Consider the following 22779-nt stretch of genomic DNA (forward strand, 5'->3'; position numbering starts at 1 on the left):
GGCACAGGATAGGGAAAAGAGCCGGGTTGCTTGTGCGTCTTGCCGGCGGGGACTCCGCACACCGCTACCGGCAATATTTCTCTCCAACGTGCGCTCTCCAACGTGCGCTCACTGTGCAACAAACTGGACAAACTCCAGCTTCTGGTGGGGAAAAACAGAGACATTTATTCATCTTCTGTTCTGTGCTTCACGGAGACCTGGCTGTTTGAACTGATACCGGACTCCGCGCTGCAGCTGGCTGGCTTCCAACTGTACAGAGTGGACCGTGACACAGAACTCTCCGGCAAAACAAAAGGTGGAGGTGTCTGTTTTTATATTAACAATGGCTGGTGTACCAACGTGACAGTGATTCAGCAGCACTGGTCTCCTAATCTAGAATTTCTTATCATTAATTGTAAACCGTTTTACTCCCCCGGTGAGTTTGCTTCATTCACTCTGGTCGGTGTTTACATCTCGCCGCACGCCAACCTTCAGGACGCACAGAGCATGCTGGCCGACACACTGTGTCCACACTGTGTGTGGAGCAGACAAACCCGGACTCCCTTGTTATTGTTCTTGGTGACTTTAACAGGGGAAATCTCAGCCAAGAACTTCCCAAATACAGACAGTTTATAAAGTGTCCAACCAGAGAGGGGAACACTTTGGATCACTGCTACACCACAGTTAGCAGTGCCTATCACAGCGTCACACGCGCTCCACTGGGACACTCTGATCACGTGATGGTCCATCTGATTCCTGCTTACAGGCAAAAACTAAAGCTCTGTAAACCTTGTAATAGTCACCTATTCTGCCTTCAGGTACAGCTTTTAATGTGTTGGTAAACATGCTTTATGTGTATTGGTTGTGCCTTCACGTGAAAAAAAGCAACTGTATATGAGAAGCCTGTGGTGTATCACGGATTATTATAAGGACCTTTATGTATTTTTTTTCCCCACTCATTATTGTTTTGCCACGGGGTAGATTTTAAAAGGAGAGTGGGAAGTGACGTTTGGGGGGACCTCTAGAGTGAACAGGTGAAGCAGTCGGCGTTTAGTGGGCTCTGTGTAATGTTTGCCAGACGGACTCAACAAAGGAACTCTTGTTGCTGGATCATATGCTTGGACTTTTCTGGAGTACTACATCATCCCATCAGCTAAACAGACTGGGTCGAGGTTGCGTAAGTTAACTGTGGAATATTGTTGACTGCGGCGGCTCGCCACGCTTCACCTGGTATCTTTTTCGTTTTTTCCTTCTTCTTACCGGAGGACATCTGGTTCCATCCGGACAATTTAAGTTATTGGAATGAACATCTGAACTGCTGGGACACTGGGGGTTTTTGGAGGGTGAATTGAATGTAAGTCGGAAATGCTGATAATGTCTGTAATGTTGGTTTGATGTGTGGGTGTGCGGCCGAGCCTCCAGCGACTAATATCTGTGAGGGTTGCCCCCCGTGGTATAACCTGGTATATCTTTAAATACACGCTGTGAAACCCATCCTATGGACTTTTTTCGTTAATATATAATTTTGTGTGTACAGGTGCAAGTTAGTTGCTTATCTGGTTTAGGTAGGGCTTGTTCAACGAAGGTAAGCAGGCTGCCGATTGTAATCTCCTAGGCAGGTATCAGATCCGCCCGTAACCTTATCTTTTGCGTATGTACGTTTCCCTTGCTGTTTTAGCGTAAGGCGAATTGTTACAACCTGTAGTGAGGACATCAGAATCAGAATCAGTTTTATTGCCAGGTATGTGTACACATACGAGGAATTTGACTCAGGATTGTACATTGCTCACGATGTGCTTACTTATACAATAATGCCATAACACAATAATAAAATAATAATAAAGTAAAATCTGACACGAACTACAGAATAGACAACACTAACATACACACTATGAACAAAACAATATAGACATATTGACAAATAGTGCAGTAATCAGAGTGCAAAGGATGCAAGAGTAAACTATTCTCATTATGTACATGTTGAAGGTGGATATGATATACAGGTACACATACACATACTTGCATACATGTACACATGTACACAGTGTGATGGAGCATAGTGCAAAGGATGCTGGGAAAAAAATAAATAAGACCTATGACCTTATGACCTGAGGTAGGTGTATTGGTATACAGTATATACAATATGACATAGTATGAAAAGCAAGTGGAAACCAGTGAACAGGTGCTGATTAGAGACAGAGTTACTGGGTTATTGCACAGGAATTGTTCCTGACACTGTGAGTCAGAAATCAGCTGTTCATCAGAGTGATGGCTTATGGGAAGAAACTGCTTCTGTGTCTGTTGGTTTTCAAAGAAGTGGACTAGTGAAGATGTTGAGGACCTCCAGGCATGTTTGGACTGCACTGACTGGGATGTTTTCAAGAATGCTACCAACAATGGATGGATGAGTTTACAGAGGCTGTGACATCATACATCAGCCTCTGTGAGGACAGCTGCATTCCAACACGGACCAGGGTGAGTTATAACAATGACAAACCCTGGTTCACAGCTAAACTCAGACAGCTAAGGCTGGAAAAGGATAAGGCATTTAGGAGTTGTGACAGGGCCGGGTGCAGGGTGTTAAAGTACAGGTTTAGCAGGGAGGTGCAAGAAGCTAAACGATTGTACTCAGAGAGACTAAAGAACCAGTTCTCTGCAAACGACGCCACTTCTGTCTGGGGGGGAGGTTCAGACAGATCACAAACTATAAACCCAAAGTCCTCCACTCCATAAATGATTCTCGCCTGGCAAATGAGCTCAACCAGTTCTACTGCCGCTTTGAGAGTCAATCTGACACCATCCCCTGTGACTCCTCCGCTCAGCTTCAGCCTCAGTCCACCACTTCTTCACCCCCCTCCTCAGAGCTGGCCAGCTCCACCCCCTCCCCTCCTCTCTCCATCACAGAGAGTGAAGTCAACAGTCTTTTCAGGAGGCAGAAACCCCGCAAAGCAGCTGGGCCGGACTCTGTCTCCCCATCCACCCTGAAGCACTGTGCTGATCAGCTGTCTCCAGTGTTCACAGAAACACCTCACTGGAGACATGCCATGTGCCAGCCTGCTTCAAAGCCTCCACTATCATCCCTGTCCCCAAAAAACCATGGACCACTGGACTAAACGAAAACAGACCCGTCACCCTGACCTCTGGGGTTATGAAGTCCTTCGAACGCCTTGTGTTGTCCCACCTAAAATCCATTATAGACCCACTCCTGGACCCCTGCAGTTCGCCTACAGAGCCAACAGGTCTGTAGATGATGCAGTAAACATGGACCTTCACTACATGGTGGGAGATCGACCCTCTGGTGACCTGGTGCAGCCAGAACAGTCTGGAGCTCAACACTCTGAAGACCGTGGAGATGGTCGTGGATTTTAGAAAGAGTGCAGCCCCACCCTCCCCCATCATCCTGTGTGACTCCCCAGTCACCACTGTGGACTCCTTCCGCTTCCTGGGCACCATCATCTCCCAGGACCTCAAGTGGGAGCTGAACATCACCTCCATCACCAAGAAGGCCCAGCAGAGGATGTACTTCCTGCGGCAGCTGAAGAAGTTCAGCCTGCCAAAGACTATGATGGTGCACTTCTACACCACCATCATTGAGTCCATCCTCACCTCCTCCATCACCATCTGGTACACTGCTGCCACTGCCAGGGACAAAGGCAGGCTGCAGCGTATCATTCGCTCTGCAGAGAAGGTGATCTTCCTTCTCTTCTGGACCTGTACGCCTCAAAGACTCTGAGGCGAGCAGGAAAGATTACAGCTGAACCCTCCCACCCCGGACACAAACTGTTTCAGACTCTGCCCTCTGGCAGGAGGCTGCGGTCCATCAGGACCAAAACCTCTCGCCGCAACAACAGTTTCTTCCCGTCTGCAACTAGCCTCATTAACAAGGCCCGGGTCCACTACTGACACCCCCCCCTTGCAAATGATACAAATGTCTCTGCTCATGTAAATACTGTTTGATCTCGTGTCGGGCACAGACCTGGCAAGTCGCACATATTTGTTGTTGATTGTTGATCTTTGTTGTTGTATATTTTTATATTGTCAGTTTATATATTTATATGTACACAATATTCTCTTCCGTTGCGTTACTTCGGCACGGCACAGACCCAGAATAACGCACATGTATATATCTGCAATGTTGTTCTTCCATTCCATATTTATATATTTCTACATTTATTTATGTTCACTGTATGTTTGTCTACGTGTAGCACCTTATCACCACAGCAAATTCCTCGGATGTGTAAAACACTACTTGGCAATAAAGCCTTCTGATTCTGAAAAATCTATTTTACAAGAGAGACCTGCTTCAAAACAGCATTGCTGAAGAGATGTTTGTGTTACCCTCAGCCCCACGCCTCCGTTATTCCAACCGCCCCAAACATCTGTCTATGAATACTCATGTATTACAAATTAATTTACTTATTAGATATAACACAAAGTTTTGGTTGCTATTTCACTAGTTGGCCATCAGTTTTCACACATGGTCCCCTGTTTAGTTCATTTCAGACAGCACAGCAAAAATAATTTAGGACCTCCACAAGTTTTTTAAAACAATTTATTTGTCCCGTACAGTGCCCCTATGCAAAAACACAGATAAAGGTCCCTTCGCTCATGAACATACATTTGGACACACACCATACAGAACACACACACTGCATACTTGCACAAACATGGCATTGAATTTCAGCATGTGTACACTGGACTGATTGCCAAGTGTACAGATTAAAGACAAAGCGGAGCAGTAGGCAATAAATAAGGTGAAGCTGGGAGTTGGGACTGTCTCATAATCTCTGTTTGTGTGTGTTTGCGTGTGTGTGTGTTCTAGGTATTACAGACTAGAGAACCGGAGGGAGGAGTCACAGGGGGGTGTGAGGCAGTGGAGGGAGTGCAAGCATAGAAATAATGGAGTGAGGGAATCGACCAGTGAGAAGGTTGAAAAATCCAACCAGTCGATACACCTAGGAGTGTATCAATTATGTATGGCTTCAATCCTCCTTTTGGGCAAGGAGAGGCGAGAAATAGGTGGATGTGTTTGTGTATGTTTTTATTGTGTGAGTATGTCCTACGACTGTGTTTTTGTATATATTGCAGACAACTGATGCCGCTGGTGCAGAAGATTTAAAATGCTCCCCAAACTGTTCAATACCTTACATCAAAAACGATGTTCATAAAAAAAAAAAAACATGGCGAGGTATCTGATTTTCAGCTACTTCTCACTGTCTCTCTGTTTTAATCCATGACTGGATTTTTCACTCTTAATAACCAACCTTATGGATTGCTGTGCCAACTAATAACCTTAACAACACAATTCAAACACTGGAAAAAACACATTTATTTACTTATCCATAATTTAACAGCTTCACTTAATAGCACAATGTCAAGCACAGCCAATGATACCTCCACATTCTTTAATCCTTTCCAGATCTCATGTGCATCCTCTTATACAAGGTAAAGATGTTAAGATGGATATTGGTGATATCATCTGAAAGTCCATGGCTCTTTCCCTGGCTCCTTCTCGCCTTTCTTTTGCACTTATCTCCCCATCGCTTCCTCTACCCTTTCCCCCCTTCCTGAACCCACTCTTGTACGCTCCCGTGTTCGCTCTCCTTTGCGGCTCCCGGTCGAGGTGGCCTCTTTGCTCAGTAATTCAGTCAGAAGGCTAAAAGGAGGAAATTACATCCATGCTGCCCAACCACTTTGAACTCTCAGCCCCCCACTACCCTGCTTGCTCACTGGGAACAGGTTTAAAGGACCACACTGACATTTAAGAGATGGAAACAGGGAGCTGTGAAAGTGCCCAAGAGTGTTTATAAACGTGTATGTGTAAGTGTGTGCACTCGTGCAAAGAACTGACAATACTTGTCTCCACACTGTATTTTTGGTACTTTACTGCAGGTTAAAAGAAAGCATATCTGTGTATCTTAGTACTCAGCACATGTATATTACATTGAGCACTTCTGCAGATGGCGCCTGTAAATTGGGGTCTTGTTTGTCTAATGAAGGTCTTGTTTTTTTTTCTGTCAAGCTGAATTCATACCTGGTGACCACCATCAGACACCATGACAAACTGGGCACTAATGCTAATGGTATAGGGTATCTGAAAAGCAGCCACTTCAAAGCCTAATATGAGTCATTAACATTAGCAGTGAGTTGGAAAATCTTTAGTCGCTTCTGGTAAAAAAAGTTGAAGTAGTGAAAGGATGGAGCTGAAGTGTGATTAATCTTCAGTAGAGGGAAATAAATGTATATATAGCAGAATTAACATAAGTGAGTTTTTTTCTATGTGTGATACTACAGACTACATTAATAACCCCTTACCATTAGTTACTCCTACACTTAATGCCTACCTTCTCTTCCATTGCTGTCTCTCAATATCTCTAGGTCAGTCGATGTTTATGGTAGTCAAGGTCACAATGTCTGTCTAGATACCTGTCTCACTCATTATTATGTTTATTTACATCTTCTTTTCTGTGTGCATTCAATTGAGCCTTTTTTGACAGATTTTCTTGTCTGTCAATCTAGCGTCAATCTAGCTGTCTTAACCCATTTTTTTACCCACCTGTCTGGGCTGCCCGTCTATGCGACCTTCTTGTTGTTTGTCACTTCACTGTACCTCTTTGTCTTTCTATGTATCTCTGGCCTGTCTGTCTTAGTCCAACATGTCTGTGTCTCTCAGCGGGTTGCCAGACTGTCAATGCAGCCAGTAATGAGGTGTATGCTTCAGTCAGCATGTGAAGAGTTAATAAGGAAGCAGCAGAGGCCATCACACATCAACAGGCATGAGTGTGTGTGTGTATGTGTGTTTGGGGAGGGTGTGAAGGCTAGGGAGCCTCCCTGGCATACTTACGGCTGTCTGTCGACCAACGGGGATATTGATTTGGAGGGGAAGGCAGACAGAAATGAATTCTGATCCACAGAGGGACTCCACAGTGCATGTCTGAGAGTGTAAGGTTTTTGTGAGCATTTGTGTGAACGTGTAACAGTGTGTGTGAGCATGTTTGTTCTCTTTGTCTCAGCGTCTCACCCAGTGTACATGATGTACATACAAATGAAGGGTTTGGTTACACCCCACTGCTCTCTGGGCTGTTGCTTGTGCATAAGTGTAAGCATGTGTATGTGTGTGTTTCTGCCTAGCTAGTCTGTGTACAAGAGAAAGAGAGACAGATAGGAAGGAGGGGCATTAGTAACAAGGCTCAGGTGGTGAGGGACACTTCATCTAATCCCAAACTGGGTGTGTATGCATACATACACGTGTGTGTGTGTGTGTGTGTGTGTGTGTGTGTGTGTGTGTGTGTGTGCGTGCGTGTGTGTGTGTTGTTCTGTTTGTGTGTGAGGTGTTTGTTTGCAAGAATGTATGTATGCATATATGCACAAGTTGGCATGTGTATCGCACACACAAAAAACTCCTCATCTAGACTTCACTCAATAAACACTAAGGAGAGTTTACAAGTATAACTGAGGCTGAGAGACCTCCTCAGACACTATAACAGGGCCGACGATTTAATCCAATTTGATTCCATAAGAAATATATAGAGGCAGATGCTATGGGCAAACACACTCCTCCAGTGGAGAGAAAATTATTAGATTTGCCATTAAAGAAACTCTGTGGGGTGAGAAGGAGAAAGAAAGCAATGACTGATCTCCAGTGGTGTGTCTAAAAGTGCCTCAGTGTTTTTGTTTGGCAGAAGAGGAAAAATCAACATAATGAGCCCAAACTGCCTTTGTGTCTCACTCTCTTCGTCTCTCTTCTCTCTCTCCACCCTCTGTCTCTTTCTCCCTCTCATCCCACAACTCTCAGACAGCTGCTTCTGTGGAGCCAAATTAAATGCTCCCCAGTTGCTTTTGGAAAATGTGAAATAAATAAGTGTTTTGCCTCTGAGGGATACAGTGTTTCTGGTACCACATATGAACTTTAAACAGCTCTGGATGCTGCCTGCATTCAGAGTGTAGGTAACAGTATTTGTCCACCACAAATCTGTCATGTCGTTTTTCCATTGCAAATCCCCCACACAGCCCCATCCGTCACTCTGTGGCCCTATCTATTACCACCATGTGATCCTTCTGGCTCCAAATATCCGATTTACAAGTCAGCAAGAAGGGTAATATTTCAACAGGCTGTCGGCAAACGCACTGTTTAAATCACTGGCCTTATCTAGCCTGTGCTCTTTTTAATATTTTTCCTCAAATATTGCATTAGAGATATGTTATCCATCCATGCACATTCATCTTCTTCCTTTAGCCGAATGTGTGTCTGCATATGTAAGAGCAGACACAAATAAATATTTGTCTGAGTGTGTGTGTGTGTGTGTGTGTGTGTGTGTGTGTGTGTATGTGTGTTCTAGCACATCTGAGGACAGCTTTGCTCACCATCTTACAGAGTGACAGCAAGCATTTTCTCTAATAATTGTCATGTACAATACACTTATGCAAATGTTATAATTTACTCCTTGCTATAAACACAGACCCAGGCTCACATAAACTCCAAGTCCCAATTTCTGCTCTCTCAACAGCAAATAAAAGAGTAAAGGGTAAACAGAGGATCTGGGGCACACACCTGTAAATTATATTCTGTATATAGTGCTATTTACAGATTTCCCTACGTATAAAGATAATTCTGCCAAGCAACACTCCAAAATAGGATAATCAACTTAAAAAAAACACATTCACATATGCAGTAACACATAAACACACACATAGATGCAAACACATACACACACTGTACAATAGTACATCCATCACAAGGGCTCAGGCTGACAGTTTTGTCAAAGTGAGCCGCAGGGGAGAGGAGAATGGCATTGTGGGATTGAGTCCTCCCATCGGACGCTGAACTGACAGGAGAGAAGAAAGGGAGAGAAGAGAAGAGAAAGGGGGGACTGAAGTGGGGAAAATCGAGGAATGTGTTGCACAACCCCAGCAAGTGGAGAGAGAGAGGGATAGAGAGTGAAAGAAGAAGAGAGGGTTGAACTGCCATGGGTAGCCCATCAAAAACAGCAGCTCTCCTGCTGTAGCCTGTTTACTAAGACTGGCCTTGTGAAGGACAGACAAAGAGCATATTGCAGACCTGGCAGCATGACCGCATCACACAGTAAAACACACACACACACACAGACACAAAAGACCTCCTGAGGGTCTGCCAAACCGCAGCAAATGAACCAAGGCCCTGGTTAGAACACACACAGTAACAAATGTACTCAGTGACAAATGCACATAAGATTCATGTGCGCGCACACACAAACACACACACTTATTCAACCCTTTAGAAGGCAGCTGGTGGTGTAGTGAAGTGAGCTGTCAGCCCCTCACAAACAGGAAAGATCATTCTACAGAGTCAGACTGAGACCTCTAAATGAATACTTTTACCACAGTGCTGGGGCCAGAGCAAGCTGCTATCCACTGATGTGTGGGCTCAGCTTCAAAACCAACTACATTACATTTCACTTGGTGATTGCAGCCCCATCTCTGCACTAAGGAGGAAGGCAATCGACAAACGCAAAAAGAGACATGAAAAGCGAGAGTGAGAGAAGCAGTGAGACTTGCAGACGTGGCCTCCCCCAATTATAGACCAAACATTGCCACTCTATTCACTTTACTCTTCGCCTGGCTCCTGACAAACCCTGTCGTGATTCCTTCAACCAGCACTCGTGTTTCTCCCTGACACTCTCTAGGCTCTAATTAGGCTTGTAAATAATTATTGCAATTAAAGCCTACAATTAGGAGGAGTGAAGCACTGCCATTAGTTTCACAATAAATGTCATGAGCATTCTGTATAGGCGCAGGGAGGAAACAGACAAATGCTGTGCCATTACAGAGGCAGACAGACAGTGAGACTGAAAGAGACAGAAAGAGAGAAGGGGGGTGTATGAAGGCAGTTGACATAGTCACAGCTCTTAATTATAGATCTGATTATTCTGGCAGGATGGCTCCTGGACTGTTCCTTTGGCTCACATTCACAAAGTGACAGCATGCGCATGCACATACATACTACACACAAATCTGAACAACATACACAATTACCCACAAACACCCTCATATAGAAGAAAGGGAAAAAAAGAAAAAGGGAAGTTGTATGGAATTCTGAATATAAACTCAGCAACATGATATCAAGTAGATACTGAAACTGGAGCTTAATCAGAGATAAATAGTATGTTTCTAGATAATGAGGGGGCTTTAAACAAGTTCAAGGACAGGTTTGCTACTGAAGGTGTTCACAGTGATGATTTTCTACCTAAAACAAACCACATCTATTCAGTGTTTACTTCTAAATATTTTTATTTGTTGCCTTTGTACAACACAACCTCACTTACCCAACACTCCACCACTCAAACATGCATTTATCTAATGCAGAATTTGTCACAAAAGTACAGACTGCATGTTTTTTCAGGGGCTACGTCAGCTGGCTAATGGCCAATTCTGGGAGACTGCAGACAGACAGAGACAGAGGTGTCAGAGAGTCTAAGGATCAGGTATCCTTCTCCTCATTATCTCATATTATGTCAGAAGGCCAGTGAGAGACTCCTGAGTGGGGGGTGGGGGGCTCTGGTGGAAGACAGTCATGAGTATTTCGCTGGTATTGGGGGATGTGCAGACACACACATGATCGTAAAGTGAGACAAACAAACCCACCATAGGTTTTCTCATGTGGGTCTTCAAAACCATAGTGGACTTGACACTATTGAGTCTATTTGGAAACCATTTCACCTGAAGTAGATGTCAAGCTACACGGCTCTTGTTTACTGACAGCTGCACAGTCTGCTAACACAGTCTGCTGGCCTAGTCACTGAATTCACAGCTTGTACAGTACGTTACTATTTATTGACCTCTGCTGATATAGCTGGGGACTTGGGTGTGAAGGTAGAATAGGAGGAAGGGGGGTGGCTGGTTGGCAGGCTGGCTGGCTAGCCTAATGGATGGATGGCTGGCTGGCTGGCTGGCTAGCCTGATGGATGGCTGGCTGGCTGGCTGGCTGGCTGGCTGGCTGGATGGATGGATGGATGGATGGATGGATGGATGGATGGATGGATGGATGGATGGGAAAATGGGAGGCAAGAGAGGGTTCAGGCTGGGACTTAGGTACACAGGCTTCTTTTAATTAACAGCTTGATGGGGGTTGACAGGACGTGTGCTGCTATCAAATAATGAGGTTAGGAATGGCCAATGGTTCCAGGGCACAAAACCTGATTAACACTAATCCTGGCTTAAGTCAATTAACAATGCCTGCTCAGGGACTCATGCAAATGAGGTGCCTTTGTTAGGTGGGCTAGCACAGAGGGAGCAAACAGAGCTCGACATTCAGGCATGTAAAACATTGCTTGAACATGGCAAAAAGGGGGAAGGATACTCATATCAGTCATCATGAGAAAGAAATACTGTAAAACTTCAATTAATAGCCCAGGGTTTTATTCTCTTAAATCACTGAACTCACCTTAACTATATTTGGGACAGCCGTTTATATGGGACAGGCTTTTCATTCCTTTCCCAGAAAACTCTTGCTTAACAAAGATGGGAAATAGGCTACTGTCAAATTGTTTATTTAAAATCATCTAATATGAATATTACTTGTATAAAAATCTAGCTCTGAGACAGCACATCTAGGCTGTATCATGCACACAGAGACAGAGAGAGAGAGACAGAGAAAGAAAGAACCCCCATATCAAAGTAGCAGTAGCCTACCTTTGAAAGGATGAAATCCGTAGGTTACCATAGTTATTTCAAATTATATACATTTTTATGAAAATACTTTGTTTGTCTTTTAATCGGCCAACCCATACTTACTAAAGGAATAATAAGGAAAATAATCGAGGAATGGAATTAAAATGCTGGTAAATCTGCATGAATTATACTTTGGGGTTCATGGTTTCTGCAAATAAACAAAACATGTAGACACATCAGGCCAGTAAAAAGGGATAGGCTTTAATTGGGATTCAGCTTTTAACTGAAGATTTACGGTATCAGAGTAGCGATGGTCAAGCAGATGGATGCTACAGAAACATGATTCAATGAAGGGGCGTCTCTAACTGACCTGCTGAGTGACCCCTTCGTTTTGATGAACAGACTCAGTCAACCCTTGAACTTCCCACAACCCCTGACCTCACAATGCTGAGAGACAGCACATAAACAGATGCATTAAACCAAACACATGGAGCATGTATGTCAACATACACCCACATAAACCTTCCAACATGCCTGATTCAGGCAGGGCCCCATGAAAAAAGTATTATTTGGTTAGTGAATTTTCTTTCAAAAGTATGTTAAACCAAACAATTTCCATTCAACAGCTGCATGTGATATTAAATCACATGACTGAAAAATAAACCACTAACCAGCAGACACTAGCAGAAATGGAGACAAATTGAGTGTATGACCCACTCAATTGTCAACAATATTGAATGAAATAAAAGAGCAATCAAACAAGGCTGAAATGGAAGAAATGGCTAAAAGAATAAATGCATACAATAAATACATATAAAAAATTATTAGAATACTATTGTACTAAAAATATACAATTCAGGAAAACTACCACCAAGCAATAGTAATGTATAGTCCGACTAGTTTATCAACTTCAAACTACACAAGAATGCTGAAAGAACACACAAACTTGCTCACACAGATATATATAAATACGTACACACACAAAGCTCAAGATTAAGGGAGCTTGACAAGTGGGTCAGGTATGAAAGTGGTCTCTTCAGAATGAAAAGCTAAATGGCATCATCAATAACACCGGTCTGCGTATTGACAGGGGAATTTATCCTAATTTGTCCAAATGTCAATATCAAGTGAAGCTGTCAGGGAAGCAACAAAGAATCTAAGCCCAAGGTTCCAAGCTGCAGCTCCAATCCCTGTTTTCCAACTGCAGAGCACCTAGGTAAGGAAGCGGTTGTGCGATTGATTTGCTGGCCCTCACCCCTACGACGGTCAAACTGACCCCCCTGTCGCACTTACATCCCTGATAAAACATGATGGCCAATCTATCAAGGCCAATGTCTGCTGTCTGACTGATAGCAATGTTTGTCTGTTGTTGAGGTCTGTCGAAAAGCAGATAGATGCTAGTGAGCTGTGGCCACAGTTCCCCTCTCATGATCAGCCCCGATGAGAGTGGAATGGGATGCAGATGTGTGGTCCATCTGTTACATATGGTATCACAGTTTTCTCATGCATGACAAAAGACCTTTGTTCAGGTCACTTCTCTTAACTAAACACTGGTTTAGGCATTATGGTTGCCAAGCGTATATGGCACCCCCTGTGCTGTCTATAGTACCATATAAAAAATTGAATTTACTCAATTATTTAATTGTCAGAATTTTACCTCAATTGAAGTGGAAGTACAGTATCTGTCTTAACTCACATTCATGTGGCTCAAAACCTCAGCTGTGTGAAAAAATGGAATTGTGGGAAAAGACTTGAGAAGGGCTGAGAAAACTGTGCAACACAGTTACTAACTGAATTCACCACATTCCACTGATTGCTCTTTCACCCTGTCTTTTGATTGGCCTCTGTGCCGGAATGGTGGGTAGTAGAGTTATTGGGACTCTTTTTCTGAGTGTAACTGATAGACAGATTGGTGAGAAACACGGAGATAAGGGTCAATGGTCAAACCCTTGATCTTGTTCACTCTCTGGCAGCTGCAATCTAACCAGACTGCCCTGGGGCCAATACAGGGTCAAGGGACAGCAAGGCAACACTTGTTGGTAGTCACTAGAAACCCCTTCGCTACTCAGCCCTGACAGCAAACTAACAAACAGTGGAAAGGGAGGAGGGGCTAAGAAGAAGTAGACACAAAGCGTTAATCTTTTGTCCCTGTGTCATGTTGACTTTGTTTGCCCTTCTGTCTATTCTTTGGGCCTGAACCTTTTCCAGAATTCTTCCCTCCCCACCAAATTATTGTTCCTCTTCTGTGAGAAAAGAAAGCAAGCATCTTCTGGTAAGCTCTGACATTGATAGTCAGACATAGTTAAAATCAGATTTGAGCTTTTAGAAGAAAAAATGATCAGGAGAAACATGCACACATGCTTAAGTCTTTGAATGAGCCAATCTGCTTGTTGTGGAGGGTGTAAATAAAACAGGGAAACAAAAAGCTTTCAAACAACACGGCTGCTAGTCGCCTTTAAGTCTGCAAAAACACCTACAGTGCAGAGTAAAAGCCCCATCATGTGTTCCAAGCCTATTAACACTTGAAATCAGTGTGTCATATAGTACATACCATAGTCCTGCATAATGATGAGCCAGTAGCATGTCAGCTAATCTAAGCCTGGACAAGGTGTGAATGAATCCTATTTCCTCCTGTCTTGATAACCACTGAACCCATTTCCTCCCAATCTAACCACACCAGCCAAATAAAGGTTCTGGGGGATAAGGAGAAGGAGGGCGGGGAACCAGAAAACTCTAGGGTAGGGGAGGGTGGGGGTGCTAGGAGAGAGAACAGGTTGAGAAGAGGTCTCATAAAAAAAAAAAGATTTTAAAAAAGAAGAAAGAATCCATGCATGGATTTCAAATTTCACAGCTGAGCACCTGGAAGAAATTGCCAAGCTTAAAAAAAGAGGTCTTCTTTTCTTTTCTGATAATCTGTGAGCTGTAATGTTGCCGTTCCATACATGGAGCTGGGTAAGGGAGGAAGGATAGCGTATAAGGATTGGGGGTTGAAGGGGTGTAATATTTGCTAAAGAGCCAAGAGTGTATTGGAGAGTGACAGCAGCACATGGCTGAATGCCCATAGGTTGAGGACTGTGTGTCTGTCCATGAAAGATGAGTCTGTTTTACAAGCTAGCTCAGTATCACTCAGTTGGTCATGCTAGCAAGAATTTCACACTTATCCTTATAAAGAGCCGACAATTAGAGGGCCACTGTTTCACTGGGAACACTATTAAGTTTGTTAAGGTCTGTTATGTACTCTTGTGTGCCACAGTCATAAAACATTCCAAAGCCATTGAGTCCCATTACAAAGTCAACAACTGCCTCTTTTCTGTGGATTTAATGAAGACATGATAAAAACATAACCACTTTTATTTTTTTGTGTGTGTGGTTTCCTGAGAAATTGTTTTTTCTCTATTAAGGTGTTTTTAAAAACCTTTTCAGCAGAACTAAGGCCACGCCACAGGTATCACTTCAAAACCCCTTTAGATGTTAAATCTTGATTGTTCGCCATGAATAATACATTATAGCCTGGGCTCTGCGTACTGGCCGCTGACCAAAGCAACTGACATAATGCAGTCACTGATTCTCAACCGAGTGCTCTCCCTACTGCTGGGTGCCAGCGGCCATAACAGGACAATACACCATAAAGGGAATGAAAAGGCTTCGTAAAAATGTTGATAATCCAGGCCCCAAAAGACCCCATTCAATACTGGAGTAGTTGTCGCCATTTATCCCAGTGCGCTGCATTGTGTTGATAAACCCACAACAAAGAGAATGAATACCGCTTAAGGCTTCATGTGGGCCACAGTACTGCTGTTGGCTTGAACTTCCAAAATGCAGTACAGCACACACAAACATACACAAATACGGGACTGGTCACAGTGTTAAAAGGCAGGCCCTTTTGCATTCTCAGACATACACATCCTGAAAAAAGAAACATGAGGAAGAGAGATAAAAGGTTTGGTGGGTAAAAGACAAAGAGAAAAAAACACAGGCTGTGGTAGGGACGAGGCCAGGCCAAACACTCATGCAGATCCAACTCACTGAATTTGCATGAGCTGGAAAAAGCACCAGTGGTTTAGCTCTGCTCCAGCTGCCATTCACACATGAATACTCTTTCTACCTGTTTGATTAAAGCCTCTGCTGGATTTGTTATGGCATATAGTATTACTGTAGGCACGATGTATTTGGTTGTATGTAAAGTAGGGCATAAAGGTTAAGGCTCTGTGCTTTGCCATGTAAGACCTAGGCAGATGTTACGTAGTGCATTCCCATGCCTGCTTTGTTATAGCGAAGATGTGGTATTCAGTTTGAAATCTACAACTTTTGATGCAATATTAAATGCAGTAAGGTGTTTCAGGAATGTAAGACATTTCAGGGGGTATTTCATATGACGCAGACTGAGGAAAAGACAGAAAAAAAGGAAAGGGGAAAAGTCGAGGACGTGTCTAGGAGGCAGCTCAGTGACCTTTTTCTCCATCATCGCGTTTGCCGCCGGCATTGCTACACAGCCAAGTACCAAAATCGCTGGATTATTGGTCTAAATATAGAAGCAGTCACACACACACACATACTCACGCAACATGACTCAAACATGTGATCTGGCAGAAATCCATACAATGGATTTGCAGAATCACAGGATGAACAACGACAGAAGACAAGTGTGAGTCCTGTGAAAATCCAAAAATGATGCAATGAGCATGTTTTTGAGGATTTTCAATAGAGGCACAATAGTGGATATACACAACTGTCTGAAGATAAATCTTAAAATGAAAACCTGCTGCTATGTATTTCAGGACTGTCAGTAGTGATACAGCACCATATAGGAAGACACATACACACACACACTGCTCCTGGAGAAGAGTCAGTGAGCCAGGTATTTTCATCAGTTCCACTGCGCTGCCTCGCACTGGGTCAATCTCACGACATCATTAATATGGTGGATGCTATTGTCATTACATCTGCAAAACAAAAGCATGGTTTAACATGGCAGCACCATAGATCGAATATGAAACAGGGAGCTATTCAATGTGTTTGGGGGTGAGTGAATGATGGTGTCTGGTATGGGAGTGGGAGAATGAGAGAGAGCAGAAAGTTCTTTAACACACTAACGTGGGGTAGGCAGTTAATGTGTGAGAGTCTGAGACTGAAGAATATCTATACATATGCAGTAGGTGCAATCTATATATTTGTGGATGAGAGAAAAAGGCTAGATGAAAAGCCTCCGAAAGCCTTGTGGAGATTCCATTTGAATACTAAATGGTAGACTGGTGCTTGTATGTGTCTGTAATTATAGTTTTTTTTGTGCGAGTGTCCATGTGATTGCGAGAGCCAGTGCATTATGTTGGTACCTATGCAAATGAAAACCGAGGGAGCATGTGCTTTGTGTGTGTGAGTGTGTGTGTGTGTGTGTGTTTCCCTGTGGGTGTGTGCATGCATGTTTGTGTTTACAAAGTCCTCGCACATCCCACGATTCTCAGCTTCGCCACAACACACACAGACAGGTGTGAGGACTGGAGAGCGAGAACGAGAGCCCAGATTGTGGAGCACGGCCTTGCTGAGCAAATATTACTCTCTCTCTCTCTTTCTGTCTGCCTATCTCTCTCATCCAATCTCTCTCTCTTGGTTCTCTCTTTCCCACTGTGCCAAACACAGGGCCTCTTTGTTATTCAGAGTAGGAAATGCAACTAGAGCCAATTCTGCCCTGCTTTCTGTTTGATATCCTCCTTCCTTTGTTCATACCGTCTCTCATGTCCCACCATGTGCTTGGCCTCAAACTGCATCAGCCAAACACATGGGAACAAGGGGAGCTCAGACAAGATACTCTAGATCTCGTGATGTCCTGGATGTCTGACTTCAAGTGCAGCTCGAGGTGACATTTAGGCTAACGATGAGATAAAGGTCAAATAGATACTACTTTCCACTGAATGCTGGTGTGAAAGGGCAGGTTTGAAGGTGACTGCTGTTCATTTTACAGTGGATAGTGCTAGTACTTTACTGAAAAATACATTGTGGTACCCCATACTATACATCCTAAATATGTCACTCTGAGTAGAAAGATGTCCAACAGAATACACCTAATATTAAGCATTATGTGCAGTTCCAATTTTCACTTCAAACTTTCTGGATTACATCTTTGTGAGAGCAGTGTTCATAAAGAAAAGTAAATGTCCAGAATCACATGTAAAAAACAAACAAACATGTAATTTCTGTCGAATTTGCCAATTTATGGAAAAAGGCTGAATGAGTGTGTGGAACACTAAATTCCAATCCAGTTACTCTGTCAGGTGTGACCATTGAGTGGTATCCTTGAACATGCAGGGCAACATCCCCAAAGTAGTTGAGAGGATTTCAGTATGTGTGTGTGTGCTTGTCTGCTTCGATCCTCCCCAACCCCTGGGGAGCAAGACAGAAGAGTCTACAAGCTGAATACTAATAATATTCACCAACATCACTTCTCATTCAGATGACTAGCAGTTATGAACTCAACATCAAAAGCTTGTTTCATCCGTGGAATAAGTGGGAATAAAGGATTTAGTAAATATGGGAAACAGACTTTAGACTCAGTACAAATTCGTCTTTACTTGTGGAATCTCTTTCATGCCTTGCTACAGAGACATCATTTCACTATCAGATACATGTGCATATATTGTGTTTGTGCATGAATGTAGCAAATGAATTCTTATCCTGGAGATATCCATAAAAATACAATTAAATACTAGTTTTACAATAAATATGTTTTAGGGCATGTACTGTATAAATGTTAATAAAAGAGAGATTTGAGATTATAAATAATTTGGCCTATTGTTTGTTCAGATATCTTTTCTGCAATATGCCTGACTAGGAATCTCAGCAGTAATATTAGATGAACTATGGAGCTAATACTGGTGATGTGATTTCATTGTTATATTTTTGCTCTCACAGCATGCAAGTGTCTGACTAAAACTGAGCAACTTTTCAATAGTTTTTTTGCTTTGTTTTTAAGAGTGGAATAAAACAAATCTTACACAGCACAGCAGATGCTGAGGGAAAAAAGCAAATATAGATTACAGTAAATCTGTTTGCTCCTATCCTTACCTCTCTCAGCAATGGACACTATTGTCTAAATAACTCCTTCACACCATATTCGCCCACCGCGGTTTCTAACCTGTAAGCTCTGGCCAGCCAGTTGTTGAGTGTGTTAAAAGCAGAGATAAGGAGAAAGGACGGCAATCTATCACCTCACACTGACAGCCTCGCACGTCGTCTGTCTCTAGGGCTGCTGCGCTGCCACGCTCCCCTGCAGCTGCTCCTCCTCTCTTCTCCTCCCATCACTTCTCCTCCTCTTTTCATCTCTTTTCTATCCTATCATGTTTTCCTCTCCTCTCATCTCCTCACCCCTACTCTGTCCTTGCGTCCCCTTCCACCCTTGTCTGCCTTCTGCCTGCTAAGTATGTCAGTTGCATTGATGGCTATCGGCTGCTTCCCACCCACCCCGCAATGCTGTGTCACTTCATTAGAAGTGTGAAAGGATGACCTTGCACTCTGTCTCTCTTTTCCTCTCAGTGTCTCTCTTTACTCTGTCTAAGTCATACACTCCTCCAGCTGTCCCTCTTTCCCTCATCACTCTTCCTCTCATCCTCTGCCTCCACCAGCCGGCAAGTGCCCTTCATCTTTCTCTCTCCCTTTCTCTCTCTCATTCTACCTTGTCTTTTCCTTGTCTCACTATTTCTTTCTTTCTCCCTGCCCTCATTGTTCTCCTTCATTATCAAACGCTGTCACAATGTCCCCTGCTGTGCCACCCAGGTTATTTATAGCGAACAGAGGGTGGTAGTGCTGGTGATGTTGAGAGGTGGGCCATCTTGGGCCCTGCTGGAGCACACACACATTCACACCCTTTTCCTGACATTTAAACATATGCGCACACACAAAGATACATTACCACCATCCACTCTCCTGCAAGAGGGCGCTTGTATACTAGCGAAGACAGGCTTGCATGCAGGTGTCTTTTGAACACCTACCTGTCTCTCAGACATGACGTAGAGGTAGTTGCGGTCAAGGGAGAAGGCCATATCTCGCAGGATCGGGCTGCCTTCCTTAATGACCGGTATTGTCTCATACTGGACACCACCGTGAGGAGGCCCGTCAACACGAATCTGAGAAACACAGAACACAAACAGGTCAATGATTGCTATTTATATCAGTATGACAGCAGGAATGGGAAAACAGACGAAGAGTGATTGACGGGAATGACAGACCTGGGTCAAATAATATTTGGAAAACAATCTATCATTATTATTTAGCTACTTGGAGATTCAGATAGGTAGAGATACACCATAAGGGTTGTTTGATAGTGAAATAGAACTGAAAATGGCAGAGGGGTGATTAACTGACTTTCAATACTTTCCTTTTAATTGCCAAAAATGTGTGCCACTCACTGTATTAATTTCATATTATGAGGTAAATGTCAGCCCCTTGTGATCCCATGTAGGATGGGGTTACAACAACTGTTATTTGCTGATATTATTAGACCTTTGTGAAACCTTAGCTGTGTTTTCTTTTCCTTTTTCTCCTGATGAATGATGTATTCCCTCAGTAAAACTTTGAACTTGAACCAAAGACCACATAACTACAAAAACAGTGAGCATTCTAATGACTTATATGTGGTACGTGACCCTCCCTGACCAAAATGGGCAAATGAAAACCCTGTTTTTCCTTTATTCATCAGATACTGTTGGCCAAATACATAACCAGCACAGTAAATCTTGAGGCATGAGAGATGTCTCTGTGATGTCACATGTCAAAAGGCCCTCCTCCCCATGTGAACACTGATGGCTCTATCATCTGTCCATCCCCGCCTGCCTTCCTCCACCCAAACATTCATCTATCTATTCAGATAGTGACAGCACCAAAGAGCAACCAGGCTCTCTATAAAACATCACAGTGGGGAAACTCAAGGTCATACGCCTGTCAAATGAAGATCAACTGGGAGGGTATGTGAGCAAATGTGCACACACACACATGCGCAGGCCTTTGTGTATGTGTGTGTGTGTATGAATGTGTGTCACTCTGCTGGATGGTCAAGTAAAAGAAATGTGATGTAAGTTCACACAAAGCCCCTTGAGCTTTACCTTCAAAGCTTGAGGGTTAGCTGAGTACACGACAGCAGGCGGCACAGTTAAGGGGCAGAACTTAAAGTGGTTGAGCCTTCCACGGCTGACCTACGCCTGACCTTGGCAGGCTAATCCAAACATCGAAAAGAAGACATATGTGAAAACCATATGTGGGAGGAAAAAGGCAGGATGTGGGGGACTTGCCAGTATTCATCTGGTTACTGACAGTGCAGTGTGGAGGGAGACCTCAGCAAATATGCTCATCCATAAAGCATGTCGGCGCATGGCCAGACCAGCGATGTTCTGGTCACTACTGTGTCAGTGTGGGTGTTGTGTGTGTGCACACATACGAGCAGTCTGTCATGCTGTGATGTGTGTCCTAGCAGGCCGCCACTAGGGATCACAAGATAACCCGACCTTCCCCCTGCACGCCTGTAGTTCATCTGAATCAGATCGCTATCACACAGAATCTCACCACTGTCCAGGGACCTCTAAATTCACATTTGGCCAGAAACACACACCCAAACACATAGCTGTCTTAGAACGAATGCAGAACTAAACCTCTATTCTTCAGGCAGGAGTATAACGATTCGTAACACAAATAACAAAAGCACTAACATACCAGGCCTAGGAATTATTAACAGTTAACTGTCCAGTTAAGCAAACACATTTAATCAGGAGTTGTACAAAGCGATAAATAATGAATGACCTTCCCCATCACCGGTCACCAATACCGTCTTTTTCTCAGTGTCTGTTTGTTTTGTAAATACTTTTTTCCCTCAAACAGCTTAGGATTATGGCTCACACACAGAAAACGGTATCAACCTAACTAACCCAGAAGCACCGTGTATTCATAAACACAGCCGCATCCAGTTGCTTTTCACATTAAGAAGCTTATTTTCCATAGTAGCTGTAAATCTTGCATTACATTCACACATATCCAGATGCAAACACACACCCACAACATTGTAAGGAAGTGACAAAATGTGTGCATGTGTGTGAAGTGGGTTAGTTGAATGTGAAGTACTTTGCAGGGCAGACTCACCTCTGGGTGGAAACTGAAAACCCTGGGCAAGTAAATTGAGGAAGCAGTGCTTACTGGACCAAAAATAATTCTGTCAAAAACTCCAGTTTACCACACTCACTCTTATGCTACCATTCTACAAGACTACAGTATCTACCACCTGAGTAAGGGACTCTCAGGCCCAAAACATCCATTTCCTCAGCATCGCTTTACTTCAACTGTTAGCCTGCTCTCTCAGGTACTTAAACCTATCCCCTCTCTGCTTCATTTGACCCTGCATTATTTATCAGGCTGGGTGAGAAGGCTGCTAACAGGTTGGATTCATACCCTCAAGCCCCTGTGATGATACTGCTGGCCCTCTATTTTAGGAGGACCCATCCACTAAAACTACCCCTGTTGCCGAGAGAGAGCTGTCCTTGGTTTTGCCTGGTCTAACATGGTTCCCCATTTCAACACCACAGCCATTAGCTAGCGTCTCTCTATCACCAGTATCGAGGAGCTGCAACTGAGTAAAGTGAGGAAGGGGGAAAAGGTGAAAATGGATGAAAGTGTTGAACAATATTCCACATGAACTCCAGCGGTTTTGTGGCTTGTGTAGTTAATATTTGTGAAAAGAAAAATCAGCGCGAGATTTAGCTTCATACGTCTGATAATATTCACATAAGGCATACAATAGCCTTCATATACAAAGCAAAAAGACATACACAGAAGCATTGTGAAAGATGCCAGGAGAACTCAGGACAGAAATAAATGTCCCCAGGCATCACAGAGTAGGAGGACTGCTTAATCAGCTAGCTATAAATCCTGCATGGAGCACACGCAGGGTTGCCGTATTTAACTTTCAAAATCCAAAACACTTTCATCACTTTTAAATAACTCTGAAACTTTTGAAATGAATGTGGTTTTATGGAACAACTAAAAATGTGACCAAAAGTGATGTCTTTAAGTTGTTGTCCTGAATACTTAATTTTGCGCTTCTGAACTCAACATGCGGTTTGCAAGCCAATACTGAATATTTTGACATAACCCCTGACTGCTTAGAACAGTGACATTGAG

General features: G+C 43.4%; 1 protein-coding gene across 1 annotated transcript in view; it reads right to left on the reverse strand.

Annotated features, from left to right (window-relative positions):
- The window catches only part of plxna2 (plexin A2), a 178383-nt gene that overhangs the window by 89638 nt on the left and 65966 nt on the right, over positions 1–22779 (reverse strand). Inside the window, exon 4 of the mRNA XM_038722831.1 lies at positions 19608–19742. Coding sequence (XP_038578759.1) covers positions 19608–19742 — 135 coding nt within the window. The remainder of the gene's footprint in view (positions 1–19607; positions 19743–22779) is intronic.

The sequence above is a fragment of the Micropterus salmoides genome, unplaced genomic scaffold, assembly GCF_014851395.1.
Source record: "Micropterus salmoides isolate LMB-PRFRI ecotype aquatic unplaced genomic scaffold, ASM1485139v1 Ms_hic_scaffold_16, whole genome shotgun sequence".
In the NCBI taxonomy this organism is placed as follows: domain Eukaryota; kingdom Metazoa; phylum Chordata; class Actinopteri; order Centrarchiformes; family Centrarchidae; genus Micropterus; species Micropterus salmoides.